This window comes from Filicampus tigris, chromosome 17, assembly GCF_054856515.1.
Source record: "Filicampus tigris isolate MCC_2025a chromosome 17, RoL_Ftig_1.0, whole genome shotgun sequence".
In the NCBI taxonomy this organism is placed as follows: Eukaryota; Metazoa; Chordata; class Actinopteri; order Syngnathiformes; family Syngnathidae; genus Filicampus; species Filicampus tigris.
Genome location: NC_141233.1, coordinates 9,425,900 through 9,447,966, shown reverse-complemented (window position 1 = coordinate 9,447,966; position 22,067 = coordinate 9,425,900). Strand labels below are relative to the sequence as shown.

Below are 22,067 nucleotides of genomic sequence, written 5' to 3'. Positions count from 1 at the left end.
TGTGTGCCCTGCGATTGGCTGGCAACCAGTTCAGGGTGTCCCCCGCCTACTGCCCAAAGACAGCTGGGATAGGCTCCAGCACGCCCCGCGACCCTTGTGAGGAGAAGCGGTACAGATAATGGATGGATGGATGTTTTGTTTTGTTTAAGTACAACACCATGATGCAGAAAATGAATATTTCGGTGAAATTACAGCTCAATACTGTTGAGACATCAGCAGACTAACACACATTTGAAAATATTTTATTTTTACTGAAACGTTAGTTAGGTAAGTTCATCAGTTCCAAACTCTCGGCCACACAGTGTGGAAAACTTACAAGGTTCCCCAAATAAATATTCGATAAAACAGATTGTATAAATTCATACTATATGTACCAACATCTGCCAATATCAACCCTGTAAGCGCATGACTGATGTTTAATAAACTACCAGAAAGTAAAATAAATCAAAAGTTAATAGCTGTGATAAGACTATACAAGTTAGTGTCAATTTTAATATTTTAAAAATACAACATTAATGCACACCTCTTTCAAACTATTACTGTGCTTTTCACAGCAAACACAATCACTGCTCAGGAAACATACAGTATACCACATCTACTCTGTTTGCAATATTTTAACTAATGTAGTTGTCAAACTGAAGTCACAAACAAAATTAGAGAACAAACGTAACAAGTTAATTTCTGAAAGAAATTGTACAGTATTTTGAAGGAATGTTCATCTAAAATATTACAAAAAGTCAGTCACACCAAGGCCAGTAAGAAGTATTTCATCAATAGCACAAATAAAAACATACTATATTTACAGAAGGTTTGTAAAAAAAAAAAAAAAAAAAATGTTCATGATCATATAATATAAAAAGTATTTGGATCACATGTAAAAACAGAAAAGGCACATGCTGAAACAGTTAAAACCAGCCAAGATTGTTGCTTGTAGACTATACCACAAATGATGACTTCTGCTTGAACTCGCCCTATGAAACAAACACATCGTTTTAATATTTTACCTTTGGACCTAACTCTGGTAAATACCAAAATCAACATTTGTTGGGATCTATACAACACATGGGCAGTTGTGGAAAAATCCAGGGGGTGTCATACTTACATCGTCTTCCTCGCCACTATACACAGAAGGCGGCTGGTAGACCACGTTGGTTTTTTGCTTGCTGCAAAACAATTTAGAATCAAAACCATTTTACACTCGTACTCTTAGGGGGGGAAACTTACATAGATACTGTGCAAATGGATTACCTAATGTAATCCATTGAGCCTAGTAAAAATAAGAAAACACTCTTACCTTTCAGTCATTCCTGTAACAAAGAGGATGGGACACCAAGTCAGCTGTTGGTCAATTACATCTTTTGGCTACACAAACTACTCTTAGTTTTTATAGTTTGATTAGTGTGAGTATCTTCAGTGCTATATTCTATTTGTGATCTCACCATTATTGCAAACAAGGAGGAAGACAGTGACATGCTATACAGTACAACAAGCTAAAGAATGCATGGGTGTATACTCACGGGGTAGGTATCCTTTCTTGTGTGCATACCAAATTCCCAGAGCGAGCAGGACGACCAACAGGAGAGCCACGATTACCCCAGCAACAATTCCTCCTGTGTTAATGTCTCCTTAAAGAACAGGATTGTGGTGGAAAGTCATTTTGAGGTTCGTTCACTGAATTGACATTAAGCATTAGCATATTTATCTCGCTGCACATGAACAATGTATACACAAGCAGTCTAAAGTCAAAGTCTGTTCTCGTCACAGGTCACATCGCAGTTAATCGTTGACCTCAGACAGCTGGTCATGACCACATTAATGTAAAACCAATTATTCATATTCATTACACCTACATTTGATTATCAGCATCATTTCACCAACTATTGATGGGAAACTTATTTTGGTCAAGGAAAATAGTGGTGAGCTGATTGATATTCAAGTATACAGTGATTTCACAAATTATTTTAAAAGACAGTCTGGTAACAAAAAAAAGGCTTTGTTATGTGAAATATTGATTTAAAAGTGTAAATAAATGAAATTGCAGTATTTTTTTTCTGTCAATGATAAGAAAAAAAGATTAAGCATTTGTGTCTAATAACATGTCACTAAAAGTCTTGAGTATTAAAGGAAACGCAGTACAAATATAATCTATTCATAACAATAACAATGATTCTTATTGTTGCTATTATTATTAATTGACAATTCCAGGCTTTGGCAGGATTGATTTATCCTGCAGGCCTCAACCTTAGCACCTGTGATTTAGATTGAAAAGATAATTGTATAGTGTAGGTATGCAGCAGTTTGCTAAATGAAACTGGTTTGAAGACTGTCTTACTACAACTCTCAGTTAGGAAACAAACTGCGTAAGGTGCACTTACGGACTTCCATCTTCACAGCTCTACAGCGCTGTGGAGGACCTGCATTGTTGAAAGCCTCACAGAAGTACTCAGCTGTATCTGTCTTTTTGACATAGGAAAACTCCTGAGAAGACATATGGTATGGTTGTAAAAGAGTTCTTCCTATCTGAAAAGGAGGTGCTGGCAGTAAAAGATGGTGAAGAGCGCAGAGCATTGAAGCTCACCAGGTTGCCATTCGCAGAGTTCAGCACATAGGTACTATTCTGGAAGCCGGAAATCTTGCCGGGCTCAGGTGGCAGAAGGACGTTGTTTCGGTACCACTTGTATTGCGGTGGGGGGGAGCCAACTTTATCGTGGCAGGACAGGATGGCATTCTTGCCAGTCGTCACTGAGGTGGGGATCCTACACAAGGGTGGCGACGGAGGCACTGCGGGGAATAATGCAATTTTCTTTAGCTTCGCTCACCCAATGCTACATAGTGTAAATCAAATATGCATCAACTTGAGTCTTAAGATGCAATATCCAAATTCACCACTAGATTGCAGACATGTCTTAGTAGCACTTACACGGGGTCTTACACTGCCCTATACTACAACATGAGTTGGACTAATACTTTTTTGCGGATTTGGAATGATATGAACAACAAACATAATCAGTCGATAATATTGCAATTTTGAGTGATTGAGAAGATTGAGTTAATTTTTGTGAAAAAAATGCATAAAATTAGTTCTTATACTTCATGTTGGTTTCTTGTTCAGCAGCTTTGTGCCGTGGTTGAATGGTAATTTTTAATGCAAGAGAACCCTTTGCACTCGGGGAAAAACATCATGGCATGTGATTATTTTATTTGCTTCAAACGCTTTGTTGTTGGGTTAGGATAGTGGGTGCTTTGTACATGAATTGAAAAGTATCAAAAATGAAATGCATTAAGAGGATGTACTTTGCACATATGCACATATTTTGTCCATATTTAAAATCATGGCATTTTTGTCATACATCTGGTTAGGAAATGCGTGGTGGCCCCCATGGGGGGGAAAATAAAAAAAAAAATTAAAAAAGAGAAAAATGCCCATAAATATTTACCAAGAACTGTGAGCTTCACCCTGGCCTCCCCAAACTGGCTGTTGACACCAGACACTTCACAGTCGTACACTCCGTTATCATTACGGGTGACTTTGCTGAATCTCAGATTGCTGCCATATATCACCACACGGTTGGCATATGGTGCTGTGAGAAAAGTTGCACATTAACCGCCACACACAATATACATCACTGCCAGCATGCTTCTTTGTTACTGATTAACTGGTGGGCTCCTGATGGCTGGGTTAGTAGGAAAGTTGAAGCTATAACTGTGTTTGGGGAAAGCTGACTGCAAAGCAGAACTTCTAATGTGTACAAAACATGTATCAACTATATCTGGCCCAGCAACCTTGGAGATATTTAGTGACAACTTACTTGTGGGTTTCCCGTTATAATAGATATATTTCTGTGACCCTGTCAGGTCTTTGAACTTCCACTCTACCCTGGCACTTGAACCAAAGTCCGCAGAATAAGAGCATGTAAGATCAACCCCTGTAATGTAGAGAGCACAATAAATTGAAATTAAAAATACATGTTGTGGACAAATATGAATAATTCGGAATAAAAGAATTTTACAGTACATATTACTGTGAAGGCCACTAAGAGGCAAAACCCTTACAATTGAATACATAGCCAACAACAGATAAATAAAACCACAGAAGGACAAAATGATGTAATGTTATTTTGTTTTACATTGTAAAGCTTCACCACTGTACACAACAATATGGAGCCAGCCATTTGTTGACTGGCAGAGCTCATGGGGCTCAATCAAAACTGCCCCAATTAAAAAAAAGGGCATAGGTCAGCCACACACACTATTCTGTTGGAATGACAAACAAGGGGCTAGCCCTGCTGTGCTCCTGGAGAGAGCCAACAGGAAAAGGAAGTCAAACAGACACACAAAAAGGAAATTACTACCAAAATAGCACTACTAAATAAGTATTTATCCTGTACTAAAACAAAATAAATTTAAAAAATCATATTACAAGAAAGCAGCGCCATCTGGAGCACTGCCCCTTGCCCTAAATACAGTCATCACTGGTCTAAATCATAAACCAGATAAATCAGGGATCATTTGTTAGACTACTATAGAAAAAAAAATAAGGACTCACCTTCATTTTCTTTCACTTGCACATTTGCATTGGAAGTGGTAACTGAAAAGCTACTTTCACCTGTTGACAAAAACACAAAAAGATATGGGTTAATGATGTTACGGATTTTATAACAGAATAAACCTTACGTGTACAGAGCAACAGGAATACAGTGGACCCCGCTATCTGTGGGGCATAGTAATTTTTAGTAGTCCCTCAAGCTAAGTCTGCCATTGTATTATTTCCGTGGTAGGAAGTACCTAGTACGGTAAGTACATATACGTTCTAATTGTACTTGCAAGTCAATTTTTCAAGTATCTGTACTCTACTTGAGTATTTATTTTCCTAACATCTTACTTTTACCCCCCAGTCTCTACATTTGAAAACGTTCTACCCCTTACTTTGTCAAAATTGGCATGTTAGTTTTATCAAACTTTGTGGATGACGACACAATTTACAATAGACAACTAGAGAGCAAACTGCGGTTGAGCTCTTGATTAACCGGTATATCGGAATCTTATAAGGCGGAAAAATGAAGAACAGCATTGGAGAAATGTGAACCAGGAAGAATTAAAGTCGACGGGAACAGATTTGGAGAAGTAAAATATTCCCCATGCAAAAGAATTGTCTGATGTCTGCTCCAAGAATGATGCGAGGCGATTACATTGTGTCTTGTGCCAGCCTAAAAAGCAGAAGCTCCTGATGTTAAAAAATTCTAGGTATAGGCCCTAAACACACGAGGTGATTTTTCCAAGTTGTTTACATTTAGGATTTTAGTTACTTAGTTCACAATGATAGCAAAGCTAACAGTTTGTTTTGTTTTGATACATGTCATTTCTCTACATGAAGTGCAGGTTAGATGTAACTTGAAAGGACAGAAAATATTGGCTCACAACTACTGACTGCAAGTTCAAATCACAACAGTCGCCCGCCACAGTGACGAAACAACGTTGAAGAGGTCTTGTCGGGGCCTACCTATGACTGTGATGATAAGCCTACAGGGCGTGGGAACAGAAAAACACTCCACTCGCTCCAGGTTGCTGAAACAGCATTAAAACTGTAACCAACCAAATGAAACTGTCTTTCGTGCAAGATAATGCAGGATGTCAAACCAAAGTCTTGGATATATAAGTCAGATAAGTCAAAACCACAAAGGACAGTGGAAACATTTGAACAAATTCAGTCTTTGTATACAAAGCGGCAAACTTAAATACCAAAACAATTATGTATTTGTATGAATATGTATTTAAACAGTATTAATTTAATACTTTTGGTGTGGGTGTAGTAGTGAGGTAGAACTGCACTGAATCATACTGTTTCTAATATTTTTTGTTTAATTTATCTAGCTACACGAGAGTACAATTACTGGATTCACCACTTTATCACAATACTGTAATACAGTTTGTAATTAACTACCTTGTAACTTATAGTATCGTTCAACACTGTGAACATGAATTCAGGTACAGACGCTGATAATGTTGTGACCAGAAGTGACGAAACCATACACCTCACATTGCTGGAATTTCGAAACAGTTTCAATTTTGAGCTGATATAATAATTTAATCTCACAAAGACTGTGTGAGTCCGACATGTAGACCATTACAAGCGCCCATTGTTAACTTCCCCAACGCACCTGAACAGAAATATTCAGGCCTCCATTTTGAAACTTGCGTCAATGTTGAACACGTTGAAAAACTCAATGTATCGTGAAGATATTCAGGCTAACCATCACATAAATATCTCAACCCTCAAAAGAGTCAAATCGCGTTGACAAATTAGTCTTATAACTCACCTGTCGCTACGAACGCGAACAAGAGCGCCGAAACCAACCATGAGAAAAACATCTTTGCGCTGCTCACTCTGCGTCCCTTCTTCTGAAAACACACCGAAACAAGGGTCCAAAAAGTGTATCCACTTGAAGAAAAGAAACCAAAACTTCTTAATCTAATGTCGTGTAGTTTAGCGTGGTATGAACGACAGCGACAGCTTCAATGAGGCTCCACCTGCTTGGTCGTGGATTCAGGTGACAACAAGTGCGTCGCTAACTTCCGGTAAGAAGATCTGCTCAGGTGGGGAAGCGACGATAGGGCGAGTCGTACAACAGGATCGACAACTACGCTGTACAGTGGAAGGGCTGGAATAAGCAAACATGGGGGTTGTTGCAAGTTTTGGTCAACCTGAAAGGGGCGGGGTTGGCTTTTGAAACATTCTTCTTGTTCTATTTGAGTTTTAGTCAATCACCAAGATGAATCAGCAAGGGTCGAGTGCTGTGTGTTTTATTGTTGCACAGTATACGTCATACTTTATAGAGCGAAACTAAAATACCCGTGTGGAGGTGATTACCAATCACTGATCATCATCAGGTGCTGCAACTATCGAAGTCCACTTAATCAATAATGATAATAATGAAAAATAATATATTTGCTACAAATATTGCATCTTTGTTCATCCGGCTGTGCCAGTTACAGTGACAGGCAGAAGAAACAAATGGTCTGACAGTATATAAACAGTTGGGTCAAAAATAACCCAATTTGGGTTCATTGGATGAAAAAAGGGGCCAACCTTTTGGGTTAAACAAATAACCCAAAAACTGCAGTATGTAGTGACTTGTCATGGCCATACATTTTTCAGATGTGTGCATGTGTGTTAAGATAAAATTAGACAACCAGATAGCAATGGGTTAATTTTACCCAACAATTTGGTTACTCTCAGAACATTTTCAGAAAATGGATGGGTGGATTATTTTCTATGTGGAGATACCTTACCCTGCCTAGATGATACCCTACAAAATGACATAGGGTTATTTGAGCAAGTGTCATGTTTTGATGAAAATGTTTTTTTTAATGCAAAAGTAAACATACAGGTCGTCCAAAAGCTACCTTGCTCTTTGACATAGAAGTGCTAGTCATTGCGCAATCATTAGACATTAACAATAATTAACATAACATTAGAAATAAGTGACATAATTACTTATGAGCATGTGTGTAGAATGTGCATTAGATTCACAAGAAACAGCTGCTGATCTTGAATATGACAAAATATTGTACATCTCCTTCAGTTAAAATCATCCAGAGAATGTTATTACGCATCAGTGATAAGTTTTATCCGTGGGTGCCTACTTATTGTTTAGGTGAAACTAGAAAATATCCGTGATTATGATAACTGAGGGCAATGAAGGTTACAATAACCTTTTAATATGGTACACAATGGACACAAAACAAAATTGTAATGTGCTTAAAATGATGATAAAAATATAATAATCCTTAAACACTGATGCTCCTGATACTCACAATAACACTTTAAACGTCCCTTATAAACAACTGCTTATTAACTGTCAGACAACCATCTGTGCTTTGCTTGATTGATGAAACATTGCTTTTGCTTCAAACCTCAAACTGTAATTGGCTTCTTCTGTTCTTTTCATCTTCAGCATACAAAAAATCCGAACATGGCAGTTTTCATGCTGTAGCATTTTCGTCATTGTGCTCATCACAGCAGCTACACTGTCAGCTACAGGAACATGTAAACATCATTTGCTATACCACAAACGACATTTTATTTTATAAATAGAGCCATCTATAGTGTGTATTGATTTATCTACATACCTCATGCATGCATTCCAAGCCAGTATTGCTTTAGATTATTGGACTAATTGTTTGGCAGAATTGACCAGATGTCTTGCATCAAATGGTTGAGGGAAGCGGATTCTATCACTCCAGAGTTAAGAATCACTCATTATATAGAACCTAATCACCATAATGATCCCTTTACGTGACAATACTTATATCGTATGTCGCTTCTATATTCCCGAGCTCGTGCTTGAACTCATCTGAGGATACAGTTAATGCAGTTGTACGTTTGCACACTAAGCCTGGATATACTGTGTGTGCATTCATCTCAACACACAGGCTTGAGAGTCTAGCGACGGCCACCAGATGATCGAGCGGAGCAGCTCGGGTGCCATGTTCACAGCCAGTGAAGTGCGAGCAGCATCGGAAGTGTCATCAAGGTCAACAGCAGGCCACTGCAGCTTTGTAACAGGACACTCAAAGCAGAACAGGGGAGGAGGAGCTCTGCAATAAGAACAGAGAAGGATGTTTAATGGCCGTCACTCAAAAGGGTTCAAATGCGATGTTCACAGCTGAGGTAACTTACTTTTCTCGACCACCGAGGTTTTGGACGCAGTAGATGAGTCGGCAAGTTTGATGTTGCAGGTGAAGTTGGACTTGCCGTTTGGCAGGTTTTTAAACAGCAGCCTGCAAATGTTGCCCGGGAAGATGCGGGCTTTGGCACGGTGCTTATAGGGGGCATGCTGCTCCTCCTCTGGGTTGGTGGTGTCCAGGAGTCTTTCCCCTTGTGTGTACTTGCAAAATACTTCAGGTGACTCAGCGGGAAGCGAATATTTGCAATCAAGCCTGACGTGGTTTTCATCTATCGAGCAGTAGGATAGTTGAATCACCTTCTGAGCTGACGCAAAGCCTGTAACGCAGAGACATACTCACAATGATAAATCACAAATTTAGAAAAAGATTATGTATGATTACTACCAGAAACACACAGAGTTTAGAAAATAAGACATGGATGACCTTACCAAAAAAAAGAATTACGGTAAGGAGGAACATTCTTGCAATTTTCCTGCGTGGGAAAAACGAAACACCAAATGTGTCATTTTCATGTTTTTACATACATGTTGAGTCTAATAATGCTGACTGTACTCCGAAAAGATGAGCTGGGCTTTGTTTCAAAAATATGAATAATGCTCATCCCTGACCCGGATTGGCCAACTGCAGTGTCACAATTCGGACCAAGTATACGTGCAATGTACCCTTACTCTTCACGCTATGCTGTGAAGAACTAGAAAGTTCACTGGACAAATGCCAACAGTGATGCATTCCTTTTTATAACCACACCTACAAATTCTGATTATTGGACAACTTTAAATTCATCACTGAGGTTTTCAAGTAAAAAAATCAACACATCGAAAAATTCGCCTGCAATTGTCCTCAATGTAGTTTAAAATATTTACTCAAAAACTGAAAGCATTGTAAACTCATTCAGATAATCATTTGCATTAAAAAGACCAATCTGGAATAATTATTTTTGGCATTAAAGTCCATATATACTCCATGCAAGATTCTGCATGCGATAGCGTATGAATCATCCTCACCTTGTCTGATGCAGTTTTATTGCTCTCTCCTCAGTGCTCTGCAGTGATGCCAGGGGTTGTTACAGTAGAGGTCGGCTCCGAGAAGAAACACAGGCGAGAGTAGGGGAGGGGGACAGTGAGGGAGGGGGAGAAAGGGCTGCTCCACTACAGTTAAGGGACATTTATCAACATTACACAGACATTTCTATTGATATTTTTTTCACACCATCTTTTGACAGAGGACAGAAGTTGATCAGCTGACACACTTCTTTGGCTATACTTTAGGTTTTCATTCGGTGTTTGAAAATGTACAGCAGGTCCTTGTGGACATTTCATCATAATTTAATGTACAGTTTATCATAATGTGTAAAGCTTTTGTTCAACATAAACATAAAATAACATGGCAAAAATGGAAGTCATATTTCCCCTCTTGTCTACCTACAAGCATGAATGTGCTGTATCTCAGTATAGATTTTTTTGGTGTGAGTTTCTTTATGATCCACTTGTTCAGCAGTGCTGTTATTTGTCTCTTGGGCATTGAATTGCCAATGTTTTTGAGCAACTGATGTATGACATTAACAAAAGAAAAGTGCAGTTGAAAATTATTCAGCACTTTGGCACTGACTGCCTTTAATGAGGGCGGTGTGCACACCCCACACCTCATCCAGGAATTTTGGGAATTGCACATTTTTGGTGGAAAAATCTGCATTAAAACAAGATCTATTGCCTGAATGGTTGTTTTTAAACATCGAGGACGTTACCCTTAATGCAAAGCACATTATCCTCTGTGGTACATGTTGTGCACACTGCTCATCCATCTTTTCAAGGACATTTGCAGAACACCTCCCTTGCCAAAGTAGTCTCTAAGGACATTGGCAGCAGTGTTGCAGCCCTCATATAGACACAAAACCGAGCAGCTAATTAAAGCAGCTCTGCAATGTACTGTATAATCTAATTTTGCTTTTTAATTGATGTCACTCCTCACCAAACCTCATAAAAATATGATTTATTGAGTTAATATAAGCTAGTAGTGTATCCGTGTGCTATATTTGTAAAACTGTCAACTATGGATGGATATCCATACATATTGGAACATTGACACAATTCTCATCTTTTTGTCTTTAAACACCAAACAGAAATTAATTTGAAATGAATGAGACGCGTTTTAACCGCACACTCTCAGTTTTAATTTGACAGTATTTAGATCCAAATCAGGTTAATGGTGTAGGAATTACAAAAGTTTGTATAAATGCCTCCCACTTTTTAAGGGACTAAAAATATGATCAAAAATCAAACTTTCAACCAATATTTGGTTGCAAATTCTTTGCCAGGCCTCTACTGCAACTTTCTTCAGTTCCTGCTTGTTCTTGGAGCAATGCCCCGTCACTTTTGTTCCTCTCCAAAAAGTGAGAATGGGTGCTCAGTTGGATTCAGATCAGGTGATTTGGTCAATGCATCATATTCCACTTCTATGGGAAGTCAACTCCAAAAAATGTCTTTATGATAATATGGTCTATACAGCCTTATTGTCTAAACACAACATTCCGAATGATTTTGTATTTTTGAACACAGCCAATCGTGGCTCAGCTTCAGAAAACAGGTGAGCTGTGATAGGTCGTTACCTGAGCCCTGAGCAACTGTGATGTCATTTTCAGTCAACATCAAGTGACAAAATGGCCGCCCCCTGAGATGGCTAAAAATGGGTGGATTTTGCTGTTTAACTCATATTCCACAAATGCAATATTAATAATCAGAATGCCATATTGAGACCAGTGGAGGCGCATAGAAGATATTATTGTGAAATGCATCATGCTGGTTTTGTGAGCATTCAAATCATCATTAAATACAAGGGAACCACTTCCATTGGGTAGCCATGCATGTCCACTCGATGACATTACCACCATCATGTTTCACTGATGAGGTGGTACAGTAGTTCATCTTTGCTTTACAGAAGCAAAGCACTTGTTCTGATATTTGCTATGCCCACACCTGCATTGCAAGGCCCAGCACAGTTCTTCAAATTGACAGATAAAGATTATGATGAAGAATGTGTCTAGGCTTGGTGCCTCTGTGAATTGCAAAACAAAATACGGGTCACGTGGCATCATTGTTACCAGAAACATGAGTCATAGACAAACCACTGCTGTGGTATGCCCAGATGAGGTCAGTGTGGAAGAAACCCTTCAAACATGTTACACACACACACACACGCACCCCCCCCCCCACATACACACATGCACTTAAACACATTGTATTGCTGTTCAAAGGCAACCAACTTCATATTTTTTGAATGGATATGATAATGCACAATTCAGCCTGTAATTTAAATCAGTGAAAATGATTCCAAATCCTCAATAATATGGCAGCTACTACCTACAGCTGAATTTGCTAAACTGACCTTTGAACTGATGAACAGAGTGACCAAGTCAACAGTCAATTGGACACAAAGCCTGCATAGACTTTAAATTAAAACAAAACCAACAAAGTACCGGCATATAGCGCTTGAAAAAAAATCAAGAAAACCCTGCAAAATTTGCTTTTCTGATTTTTATATTTATAAGGACTGCATATATGAGTGAAATTCCAATATCCTATAAACTACTGACAACACAACCCTCAAATCTAAAAAAATGTTAAAATATTGTCATTCGTAGAGCATGAAAATGGTTAAAATACCAAAAATATTCCAATGATGGGTCACTGAACTTTTCCCAGGGCGAGAGCTGTATTCTGTTTCCTCTTAATATGAAGTGCACATACAGTCTGATGGTCTGGTGGTCTCACTACAAAATAAACAAATAGACGTCTTTATGACTGTGCATTCTTACTCTAGACGCTAGATGTCAGTATGACGGCACTGCCTTCACGCTTTTAGATTGTGCAGTATTACACTCTTTATTTATCCAACAGAGGGAGCTCATGACGAATTGCGGCATATGGTCAGTAATACAGAGTTTCTTTTAACTCATTCAGTGCCAGACATTTTTAGACCCTCTTTTAACCTCCATCCATCCATTATCGATACCGCTTATCCTCACAAGGGTCGTGGGGCGTGCCTATCCCAGCTGTCTTCTGGCAGTAGGCGGGGGACACCCTGAATTGGTTGCCAGCCAATCGCAGGGCACACAGAGACAAACATCCGCACTCACAATCACACCTAGGGGCAATTTAGAGAGTCCAATCAATTTACCATGCATGTTTTAGGAATGTGGGAGGAAACCGGAGTACCAGAGCATGGGGAGAACATGCAAACTCCACATAGGGAGGCCGGAGCCGGGATCGAATCCACGACCTCTGAACTATGAGGCGGACGTGCTAACCAGTCGACCACCGTGCCGCCCCCTCTTTTAACCTAACATTTGAAAAATATTTTAAAATATATAAATACATTCCTGGGATTGAATGGCTGGACGGTGAAAAGAAAAAATAAATATCTCCTCGGCAGTGAATGATTTAAATAAATATTGATTGATTCAATCCCAAAAACGTATTTATATGGCAAGACATATAAATACATATTTTTAATGCATATATGTCCTTGGCACTGAATGAGTTAATTCCATTTTCTTGGGGGCGGTGGTTGATAAAATTATTCAGATACATAGAAATAAAAGCAGGGCAGATACAACGTTTAGTATCATTGATTGTCAGTAGGCCTACGCTCTGTGCGTGTGCGTGATTGTGTGCGCGCCTGCGTGTGTCTTGGAGCGCTATCCAGCTCGGAAGCAGCGCCGGATTGTGTCCAACAAGCAGGTAGGACTCTTAATTAAGATGTGCAATCAGACATTTTGAGATCCTACGAAATATGCTGGCATTGTTTTGTCGTGAAGTGCACGGGGGCTACAGATGTTTGAAATCTGCAGTGAAGAGGACATGCGGGTATGCAGCTGGGCAGTTTGCTGCAGTGCAAAGTCACTGCATGGGTGTCGTCACATCTGCAGCCTGCACTGATCCGCTCTTTTGGTGCTATAGTGGATGCTTCGAAGGCAATGATGATGTTGCATGTTGTTGTTTGTTTTTCCTGCTGTCGTCACTGCTGTATTCAGGCATACTGTACGTGTAGAACCCTCTCCCAAAAAATAAAAACATGTAGAACTCTCACGATGTCCATGTTGCACCCCGTCTGCAGGTGAAAACGTGCTCTGAAGGTTATTGATGTGATCTGGACTTCAGTACGATATACAGAACTGCACACAAATGGCGCCCTACCTGTTCACCACAACATGCCTTCTCTTTGCCAGGATCATTATAACACATGAGCAAACTCACAGTAAGTCCCTTTCTTTAATTTTTCTCTGCTGCATGGTTAGCAATTTAAATTGTTAATCCAGCAAGATGTTATCTCAATATAGGTATTATGAATGCATGAAAAAATGAATGATCAAACAAATGAATGAATGAATGAATGACTGAATGACCGAATGAATGAATTAATGAGTGAATTGATGAATGAATGAACGAATTCTGGTATTGTGTAAACGAAAACAATACAGTGCTGATTGGGTGTTTGCAAAGGAATGAAATCAGTAGCCAATGCTGATGACATTATCCCCAGGGGCCTGCTTTGCAATGAAGACATTCTTCCCACCTTATTCATTCTGGCAATCACTCCACACTGCAGCTGTTCATTTTAAAAAAAGGAGTAAAAAGTAACCCCACCAAAAAAACTAAACAAATTAAATATATAACTTAACTTGTTTTTAATCAAATAAATGGGGAGCAGGTGTCAACAGTGCTGTTAGTGGTGGTGGTTAGTGGTAGCAAATGTGCAAAGGGTTTGAATCTTGGCTCTGGCATTCCTGTGTGTGACCTGATATAATATCTTTATAATGGTTTTAAATACCACTTGAGCAATATTTTAAAACTTTTGGGCAATTGTTGTCATACTTTGTACTGTCAGAAAAGCTGCATTTTTGTGGGCAGTCATTCACACAACTTCCTACAAGAAGCCATTTTATAATAACGCATAATGTCAGGGCCAATGCTCCCATTTCCCACACTTTGTGAGCAGGGACAAATCAAAACGGATATAATATCGCTATTTGTTTAATACACAATTCATCCCTGTTCTCAGCCTGACCTTTGACTCCTTACGCAAGCCTATCAACAAAAAACTACTGACCCTAGTGAGGATAAGCATGCAGCATATAAAACAAATCATTGCCCAAATGGGGATCGTCTGTGGTAAAACTGCACCTGCACAAAAATGGCCGTGAACCAGTCACTGTATAGGCTTCGCTGTCAGAAAAAAAGATGCACATTTTTTTCCCTATGGTACACCTATTGGACCCTTTAAACATAAATCACAGTCACGGTTTCATGTTAACAATGTGCAACACAAATTCTAGACGACAGCTAATGAAGACACATATTCAACAAACTATGTGTATAACAGACTTAAATGATCATGAGAACCTTACGATAGAGAAAATTCTAATTAAATGTTATGTGCCGTTCATGCTTCCTGTGAACCGAAGAGTGGCCGAAAAATGAAGAAAAAATGGGCCCAGACAGTACCTTTTTTCCTGTGAGTGTACAAACAAAACCAATACATTAAAAAACATATATTAAACTGCCATTTTGTCATTGGATAGCAACTTGTATGGCATAAACAAGTCCAAGAGCGGGAACAGAAGAAGTCATTTGCCCTTATTCATCCCAGCACCATCAACAGTCTGCATGTGTCAGGCCACTGCCCCATTCCTGTACAATAGCCGCAGGACATGAGTATAGTACAGTGTGTTTGTGACATCTGACAAAGATGCTGCTGTGTTAAAGAGAGTTAGGGTTTCAATCGCTACTAAATGTCCAAAATATCAGTCGAGATTTTTGTCCTGCTTGGAAATTACTGTTACATAAGACTCTAATGTTCTCCATGCAAGATTCTGCTCACAAAAACTGAACAAGATTCTTATTCCCTTTGTGTCTCCATAGTGAGTTCCTTGTACACATTTATTTTCCCTCCGCGTGGGCCTCAGATGTTTCCATGCCTGACTTACTTGGAGAGGAATGTCAGGGTCGACTGTGAGTTTCCAGACTCCAGTGAGACCCCGGGCCCTTACTGCGAGTATCGTCAGGATAGCAGGCTGGTGGGCAGCACCTACCCCAACGCCGTCAACTACGTGTCTATCGAAGACCGCAGGAGGAGCAACGTCAGCCTGTTCGCCCCAAACCTGTGCCGCCTCACCTGGGCGCCGATGGCCGATGAGAAGCCTTACACGTACACGTGCAAGGTTTACCAAGGCACGAGCTGGAAGGAGAACAGCATGGCCGTGCATCACCGTGAGTCACCTTCTTGTTTCGTTCTCTCTAAAAAGAATTAAATCTCAAGTCAGATTTTGCTCTCTTTGCAGGGATTCTACCAATCTGCTCGGCGATCAGTGTGATGTATGAATCCACGCCGTGGCTTTTATCAATCATGATGTCACTTCCTGTGGCAGTAGGTCTTCTGAATCTGTGAACTTTTCCTTATGGCCCAATGGACCTGGTTTGTCGCTCACCTTAGTGTTGAATCAATATGAGATCATGATTTAGAATATTTCACAACAAGATGGAAAAATACATCACCAGAGCCTTATAGAAGCACATTAAAAAAAAATAAAAAAAATCAGTCTCATTTAAAAAAAATCTTACTTTTGTTTCAGAAACATCACTAATATGTTGTGGTTGTTTTGTTTTGGGGTTTTTTCCCCAGTGAACATGATGATTGTCCTATATGGGTTATGTTAAAACCACATTCATTTTGTTTGTGGTTAGGATTTGGTTTGCTTTTATAAATGAGTCTCATTCATCTATGGATATAAATCTTCCATTATGTTTCAAAGAACAAACAGCCAAGTTGCATGTTTTATGCTGCACTGAATACAAATGGATTCAATTTTAGCTCAGCATATACACTTACTGGCCACATTATTAGGTATGTCTGTATCAAAAATCTATGGATAGTTTCAAATACGGCTCAGTATGACACAATTTGACACCTTTGCAATAAAACTAAAATGATAAACCTATTATCAAATAAATAAATAAATACATGAATAAATAAATAAATAAATAAATAAATATATCTCAGTGAGTGCAGATTGCTTTTGATCTATATTAACTTTGTAAATCCAGACTGCACTCTTGAGTGTGCTTGATACCTTTCAAAGTAAGTTACTAACTTTACTTTGATTTCTACTTTCATGTTGATTATTAACTGTCCCTTTGCCAAACTACGATTTAATATTTACACTGGACATTGTGGCTTTGTCATATTAGTCATATAGTACCACGACTATGTAACAACAAGTAGCATTTCAATTGCATTAGGACCCACACTATGTGATTTATTTTGTTTTATTTTTTTGGGGGGGGGACCACCCAGATGTCGGTTTTAATACTCCACATTTCAAGCAGTGTATGGATGCTAATGTGCCCAACAGCCAAAACAGTAAGTAAGTACACACTTGTTCAAGACAGGACAAAGGCAGTAAGAAAGTCAGAAATTGACTTGGAAAATCTTGTGATGTTTAAAATCTGGAGTATTCTACTCTTCTTATATACCTGTACTAAAAAAAATATGTTATGGTAAACAAGTTGCAAAATTGAAAATGAATGTTTCATATTAATATGCGTCACATTAATTTGTGGCGTCTTTTTTAAAACATGTTTCCTAAGAATTTTTTTTAGGTTCTATTCTGTATTATTTCACATAAGCACTTCAAACCAAGATATTGTATGTTTTTTTTTCAACATAGCTTTACTTAACAATGTTATACTGTATTACCAAATACTATCTGTACTAAATAAATGCTATAACAAAGTTAAAGCAATAAAGGTTTAAATCCACAGATATACGTTACGTTTTTTTCACATGACACCCACTTTATGAAAGCAACAACAATGCTCATTTTTTTATCAAAACTGTAATTGAGATATGATTTCATTTGTTGTGGTTGTTGTTGATGTTGTTAGCATACGGTTCATTTACAATTGCAAGCTATAACATCTTGGATAACAATTTAAAAATGTTATTTTAAATTGAATTAAGCCAAAACAGCAACAATGAAAATATTTGTTCTCCATTTAGTTTGAACAGTAATACTATCTTCTGTTGTTGTATGTAAAGCGCTTTGTTACCAGTGTAGATGTCGTGAAATGCGTTATACAAATTGTATTGTATTGTATTGTATTGTATTGTATGGTAATAATAGGAACGCTGGATCAGCAGTTTTGTTTAAGATTTGTGTTGTACCGCCAACATTTGCCCTGAAGAAGGAGCTGTTAGCTAATGGTTTAAATTCATTCCCTTTATTGAGGTCATATAGTAAATACTGTAAAGCTTTCATGGCCCTCGATCTGCCCTGTTTTTACAGCAGTTTTAGCAGAAACTAACTGCATTTAATTTCAGTATCTCAACACTCACAAACCACAAGTGGATTTTAGGAGGGCTCAGACCACCACTGTTAGCATGTTAGCGTCATGGCATTGAGGGAGTACTTGGGAGTACACTTCTGTACACCATATTGAGTACTGTGAGTGAGGTGAGCTCACGTGATGCTGCGTGCAATACATTTACATAAAATATATGTGCATCCAGTTGTATGCCTTAATAAATGTACCGTACACTGTTATATTACATGATATACTGTACTGTACCTCTCAAATGGCACTGATAAAACCACATCACATCATGGTGAATGCACTTTACTACAGTGAATATAGGACCCTAACCCTGACCCAAACAGCCAAAATCTTATAAATGGTTTGCAGTACAAACTTTCCAAGATACAGATTCAGTCCCAGAGTTGATTTTGTGAATCAACATACATCCTGACCTCCCGTTGAGATGTACAGATTGCAGCTCAGAAGCTGCTTGTGTGTGTGGAGTGTGTGTGTGTGTGCGTGTGCGGGGGTGTACGTGTGCGTGTGGGTGTGTGTGCGTGAGTGTGTGTGGTCCTGGGCGTGCGCGTGTGGGTAAGCGTGTGCGTGTGTGTGTTTGCATGTAATGTTTTTATAAGCAAAGCGCCAAAGACACACACCACCTAATTTCCTGGTTTTGTGCCAGGACCACACAAATTCATTAGGCAGACCTCCAATCCACCTCTGAGGGAAGCTTTAGCCAAAACTCAAAAAAGAAAACGCAGCGAGCATAACAGTACGCATCTTCATCTCTTCTGAGTAGTCAATCAAGAAGGTCCTATAATCCTCCTGTGTATTATTAAATGGTGTTGGCAGAGATGAGATTAAACGGGCTAACCAGGCTAATTGCTGTAATTTAAAGGCGTGCCTTGCCGACATTAAACAATGGATGTCTCTCCATTTTTTGCTTTTTAACTCCGATAAAACCGAGATGTTGATTATTGGCCCTGCTCGTCATCGACACCTATTTAAGTACACCACTCTGAGGCTCAATAAATGTACTATTACCCAAAGTGATTCAACAAAAACTGTTGGTGTTATATTTGACCCAACTCTGTCTTTTCAAATACACATTAAGGACATTACTATAACCGCATTTTTCCATCCCCGCAATATTGTTAAAATTCGTCGAATTCTGTCGAATAGTGATGCAGAAATTTTAATCCACGCGTTTGTTACGTCCCGCCTCGATTATTGTAGCGTTTTGCCCTCTGGTCTTCCCATGTCTAGTATTAAAAGTCTGCAGTTAGTCCAAGACTCTTTGACAAGGACGAGAAAGTTCAATAATATTACTACGATATAAGCCAATCTGCATTAGTTCCCAGTCCACTTGAGATGCGATTTCAAGGTTTTGCTGCTTACCTACAAAATACTGCACGGCTTAGCACCTTCCTATATCGTGGATTTAGTGATACCATATGTTCTGATCCGAAACCTTCGGTCACAAAATGCCGGCCTTTTAGTGATCCCGAGAACCAAAAAGAAGTTCGCAGGCTCTAGAGGATTTTCTACTCGGGCACCCTATCCTATACAACCCTATAATTTCATTTAGAATTTAGAATCATTCTCTGGGAGAGAGAGAGGGGGGGGGGGGGGAGACTTTAATTCTCATGGTTTTTTTCTTTGTTTATTGTTGTTTTGTATTTAATAAAATATTTATTTATTCTGTTTGTTGTTAGCTTGGAGCTAATTAGCAAAGGACTTCTTGGAAGTAAGAGCACGGAAACAGCGAATAAATGATTACATCTCCTTTCTTTCTTGTTTTGCCCTTTCAGTCTTACATTTTTAACACATTCATCATCACGTTTTCAAAGTCATGCATGACTGGACTTGTTTCTGCGCGGCTGTTGAAAAAAGAATGTTTGAATATTACTTTAAAATAAGACTGCACAGTTTATAAAGATTTTATGATGGTGACTGTTTGCATTATTTGCTTCAAAAGTCAGACAAATCAGCAATTGTCCTCAGCCTCAGAGGACCCGCTGTATTTCATTATCAACAACATGTTATGGTTCAAAGTACAACAAACAAGTGAGAGTGCCATTAACCCACTTGACCACCCACTTTGAGTCTTCTCATAGTCTTAATTGATCGGTCAAGCAGGAGAGGTGACCTGGCGTCCAGTTGAAAACAACTCCCACTAAAAAAACATGTTGGGGCTCTGCCTCTTTGCAGTTACATGGCTCCCACTGTGGGATTAATTGTGTGTGAACTTTGTGAAGAGAAGAGACCATGTCTTGTATGGCTCAGTATACTGTTGTCTCATTTGCAGTACCATGTAAATATTAATGGTAGCACTAGAGAGTAATTTAGATCCTATTTGGCAGTCAGAACTTTTTGTGTTAGCCTTGGTTGCTCTGAGTCCCGCTCTGCCCCACTGTAGTATGGTTCCACAGGGGTCAATTTCGGGGCCCCTGCTGCTTTCACTGTATTTGCTACCCCTGGGTTCTGTCTTAAGAAAGCATCTATTATTCTTTCACTGCTATGCAGATGACAGTAAGATCTATGTCCAGCTGAGCAAAAAGGATGCTTTATTCTTAAAACCTGGGATGGCACTGAACTTTCTGAATTCCAATGAAAAGAAAACAGAAGTTATTGTGTTTGGTCCCCGTGGAACTTGTACATCTCACCCTGTTGACTTTGACCACCAGGCACCTTATCTAAAGCCAACAGTCTTGAGTTGGTGTTTTAAATTAGACAATGATTTTTAAATTGGACATGGGTGCAGCAAATTGGTGCTGTTGTTAAATCTAGTGTTTTTCATTTTAGGCAGCTGGCTGAGGTAAAGCCTCTCCTTTCAAAACAACACTTAGAAATGATAATCCATGCCTCTGCTACATCTGAGCTGTATAACTGTAAAGCACTTTATTTTGGAGTCAGCCAGTCCTCCCTCAAGCATTTCCGGTTGGTCCAAAATGCTGCTGCTCACCTCCTGACTGGAGCTCGTAGGAGGGAGCATATAACTCCAATTCCGCCTTCTCTCTTGTGGCTCCAATTTAGAGTTCATTTAAAAAATATATATATTTGTATTTAAATCTTTAAAAATGGTCTCGCCCCACCTGACCTCTATGAGCTCCTCGACCACTACGCACCTGCCCAAATAATATTATGAGCCTTTTGGGCAAGGTGTCGATAATTCGTCGATTTTCGCTATCATGTGCAGTATTTTAGTCTGCCTTTCCCAGTCAGACAATCTTTGACGCCAGTACACTTGTGGAAACTAATATGTGCAACACTGTGTCCAGGGTTTACACAGCCTGTCACCCAAAATCAGGTGGGCTAGGCTATAGAAAGGCACTATAGAAAACAGATACATGAAATAGTTGTGAAACATTATTCAGTGTTGTTCAGTGTTCATTATTTCTCATTGCTGTTTTTGTATTTGTTTGTTTTTGAGCCAAATTTTGCACGAACTGCTGCGGGCAAGGCCTGCACTGTGTGGTTTTCGTGGAGGTCTGTGCACAACAGAATGGAATTCCAGTTCTTTATATGCCCTCCAGTGAAGACTGCATACGCAAAAGAGTTCAAAAGCCAGTGAGCAAACTGTTACTTTCACTGTTGTCACTCGGAACTATAAACTTGTTTTACGAACAGCCATAGGTCATGTTGTGTCATTTGAGGTAACTGCACCAGCAATAATAATTTCTATTCTGTGTTGTATATGAAAAGTACAAACTAATGAGCAGTTTCATAAAATACTTCAGATAAAACCTTTATCTTCAGAGTCATTTAAGGACAAGTATGAGTTGTGTCATTTGCATTATCTTATCAGTAACGGCAAGTTTATGTGACCATAAAATGATGTGTGACTTTGCCTTGGTGACCACTCAGAGAGCATATGAGGTGCATTTGAAGTTTCTAGTCCAATCATATTTCTTAATGTAGTTGTAGTTTTTGTTGGTGGAGATCTGAACCTGTATCATCCTGAGATCTGTTTTTGATACTTTAAATCTTTAATACAGAGTAAAGATAATTGTACTATTTAATATAAAT

The 22,067-nt window shown here is 39.0% G+C and overlaps 3 protein-coding genes across 5 annotated transcripts; 1 reads left to right on the top strand and 2 right to left on the bottom strand.

Annotated features, from left to right (window-relative positions):
- Window positions 1–226: 226 nt before the first annotated feature.
- On the bottom strand, window positions 227–6,790 carry f11r.1 (F11 receptor, tandem duplicate 1). Of its 3 annotated transcripts, none has more exons than XM_086013067.1 (11): window positions 6,529–6,790; window positions 6,318–6,399; window positions 4,547–4,606; window positions 3,810–3,926; window positions 3,438–3,581; window positions 2,579–2,781; window positions 2,376–2,478; window positions 1,518–1,625; window positions 1,295–1,307; window positions 1,103–1,163; window positions 227–971 (listed from the first exon to the last, which is right to left on the bottom strand). In XM_086013067.1, exons 2-11 carry the CDS (start codon window positions 6,367–6,369, stop codon window positions 936–938), a joined length of 897 nt encoding a protein of 298 aa, XP_085869193.1. In that variant the 5' UTR covers window positions 6,370–6,399; window positions 6,529–6,790; the 3' UTR covers window positions 227–935. The 3 variants fall into 3 exon arrangements, with proteins under 3 accessions (XP_085869193.1, XP_085869194.1, XP_085869192.1); XM_086013068.1 differs by having other exon boundaries at window positions 6,318–6,396; XM_086013066.1 differs by having other exon boundaries at window positions 6,318–6,790.
- A 1-nt stretch (window position 6,791) lies between these two features.
- Window positions 6,792–9,796, bottom strand: thy1 (Thy-1 cell surface antigen). The gene is made up of 4 exons (XM_086013069.1): window positions 9,693–9,796; window positions 9,117–9,160; window positions 8,681–9,004; window positions 6,792–8,598 (listed from the first exon to the last, which is right to left on the bottom strand). The coding sequence occupies exons 2-4, from the start codon at window positions 9,145–9,147 to the stop codon at window positions 8,492–8,494; spliced, it is 462 nt and encodes a 153-aa protein (XP_085869195.1). The 5' UTR covers window positions 9,148–9,160; window positions 9,693–9,796; the 3' UTR covers window positions 6,792–8,491.
- A 3,488-nt stretch (window positions 9,797–13,284) lies between these two features.
- On the top strand, window positions 13,285–17,503 carry LOC147133267 (uncharacterized). Its single transcript, XM_086012708.1, has 4 exons — window positions 13,285–13,424; window positions 13,801–13,941; window positions 15,606–15,953; window positions 16,025–17,503. Exons 2-4 carry the CDS (start codon window positions 13,869–13,871, stop codon window positions 16,129–16,131), a joined length of 528 nt encoding a protein of 175 aa, XP_085868834.1. The 5' UTR covers window positions 13,285–13,424; window positions 13,801–13,868; the 3' UTR covers window positions 16,132–17,503.
- The last annotated feature ends 4,564 nt before the right edge of the window (window positions 17,504–22,067 follow it).

What these genes read in the sequence shown, in the direction of transcription:
- f11r.1 (XM_086013066.1), bottom strand. Translation starts at nt 6,369, where the DNA reads ATGTTTTTCTCATGGTTGGTTTCGGCGCTCTTGTTCGCGTTCGTAGCG. An exon ending in GCAAGTGAAAGAAAATGAAG is followed by an intron (nt 3,927 to 4,546) that starts GTGAGTCCTTAT and finishes TCTACATTACAG; the next exon opens with GGGTTGATCTTACATGCTCT. An exon ending in AGCTGTGAAGATGGAAGTCC is followed by an intron (nt 1,626 to 2,375) that starts GTAAGTGCACCT and finishes CTGTTCTTTAAG; the next exon opens with GAGACATTAACACAGGAGGA.
- thy1 (XM_086013069.1), bottom strand. Translation starts at nt 9,147, where the DNA reads ATGTTCCTCCTTACCGTAATTCTTTTTTTTG. An exon ending in TACCGTAATTCTTTTTTTTG is followed by an intron (nt 9,005 to 9,116) that starts GTAAGGTCATCC and finishes TCTGCGTTACAG; the next exon opens with GCTTTGCGTCAGCTCAGAAG. An exon ending in AACCTCGGTGGTCGAGAAAA is followed by an intron (nt 8,599 to 8,680) that starts GTAAGTTACCTC and finishes TTCTTATTGCAG; the next exon opens with AGCTCCTCCTCCCCTGTTCT.
- LOC147133267 (XM_086012708.1), top strand. Translation starts at nt 13,869, where the DNA reads ATGGCGCCCTACCTGTTCACCACAACATGCCTTCTCTTTGCCAGGATC. An exon ending in AACACATGAGCAAACTCACA is followed by an intron (nt 13,942 to 15,605) that starts GTAAGTCCCTTT and finishes GTGTCTCCATAG; the next exon opens with TGAGTTCCTTGTACACATTT. An exon ending in CAGCATGGCCGTGCATCACC is followed by an intron (nt 15,954 to 16,024) that starts GTGAGTCACCTT and finishes CTCTCTTTGCAG; the next exon opens with GGATTCTACCAATCTGCTCG.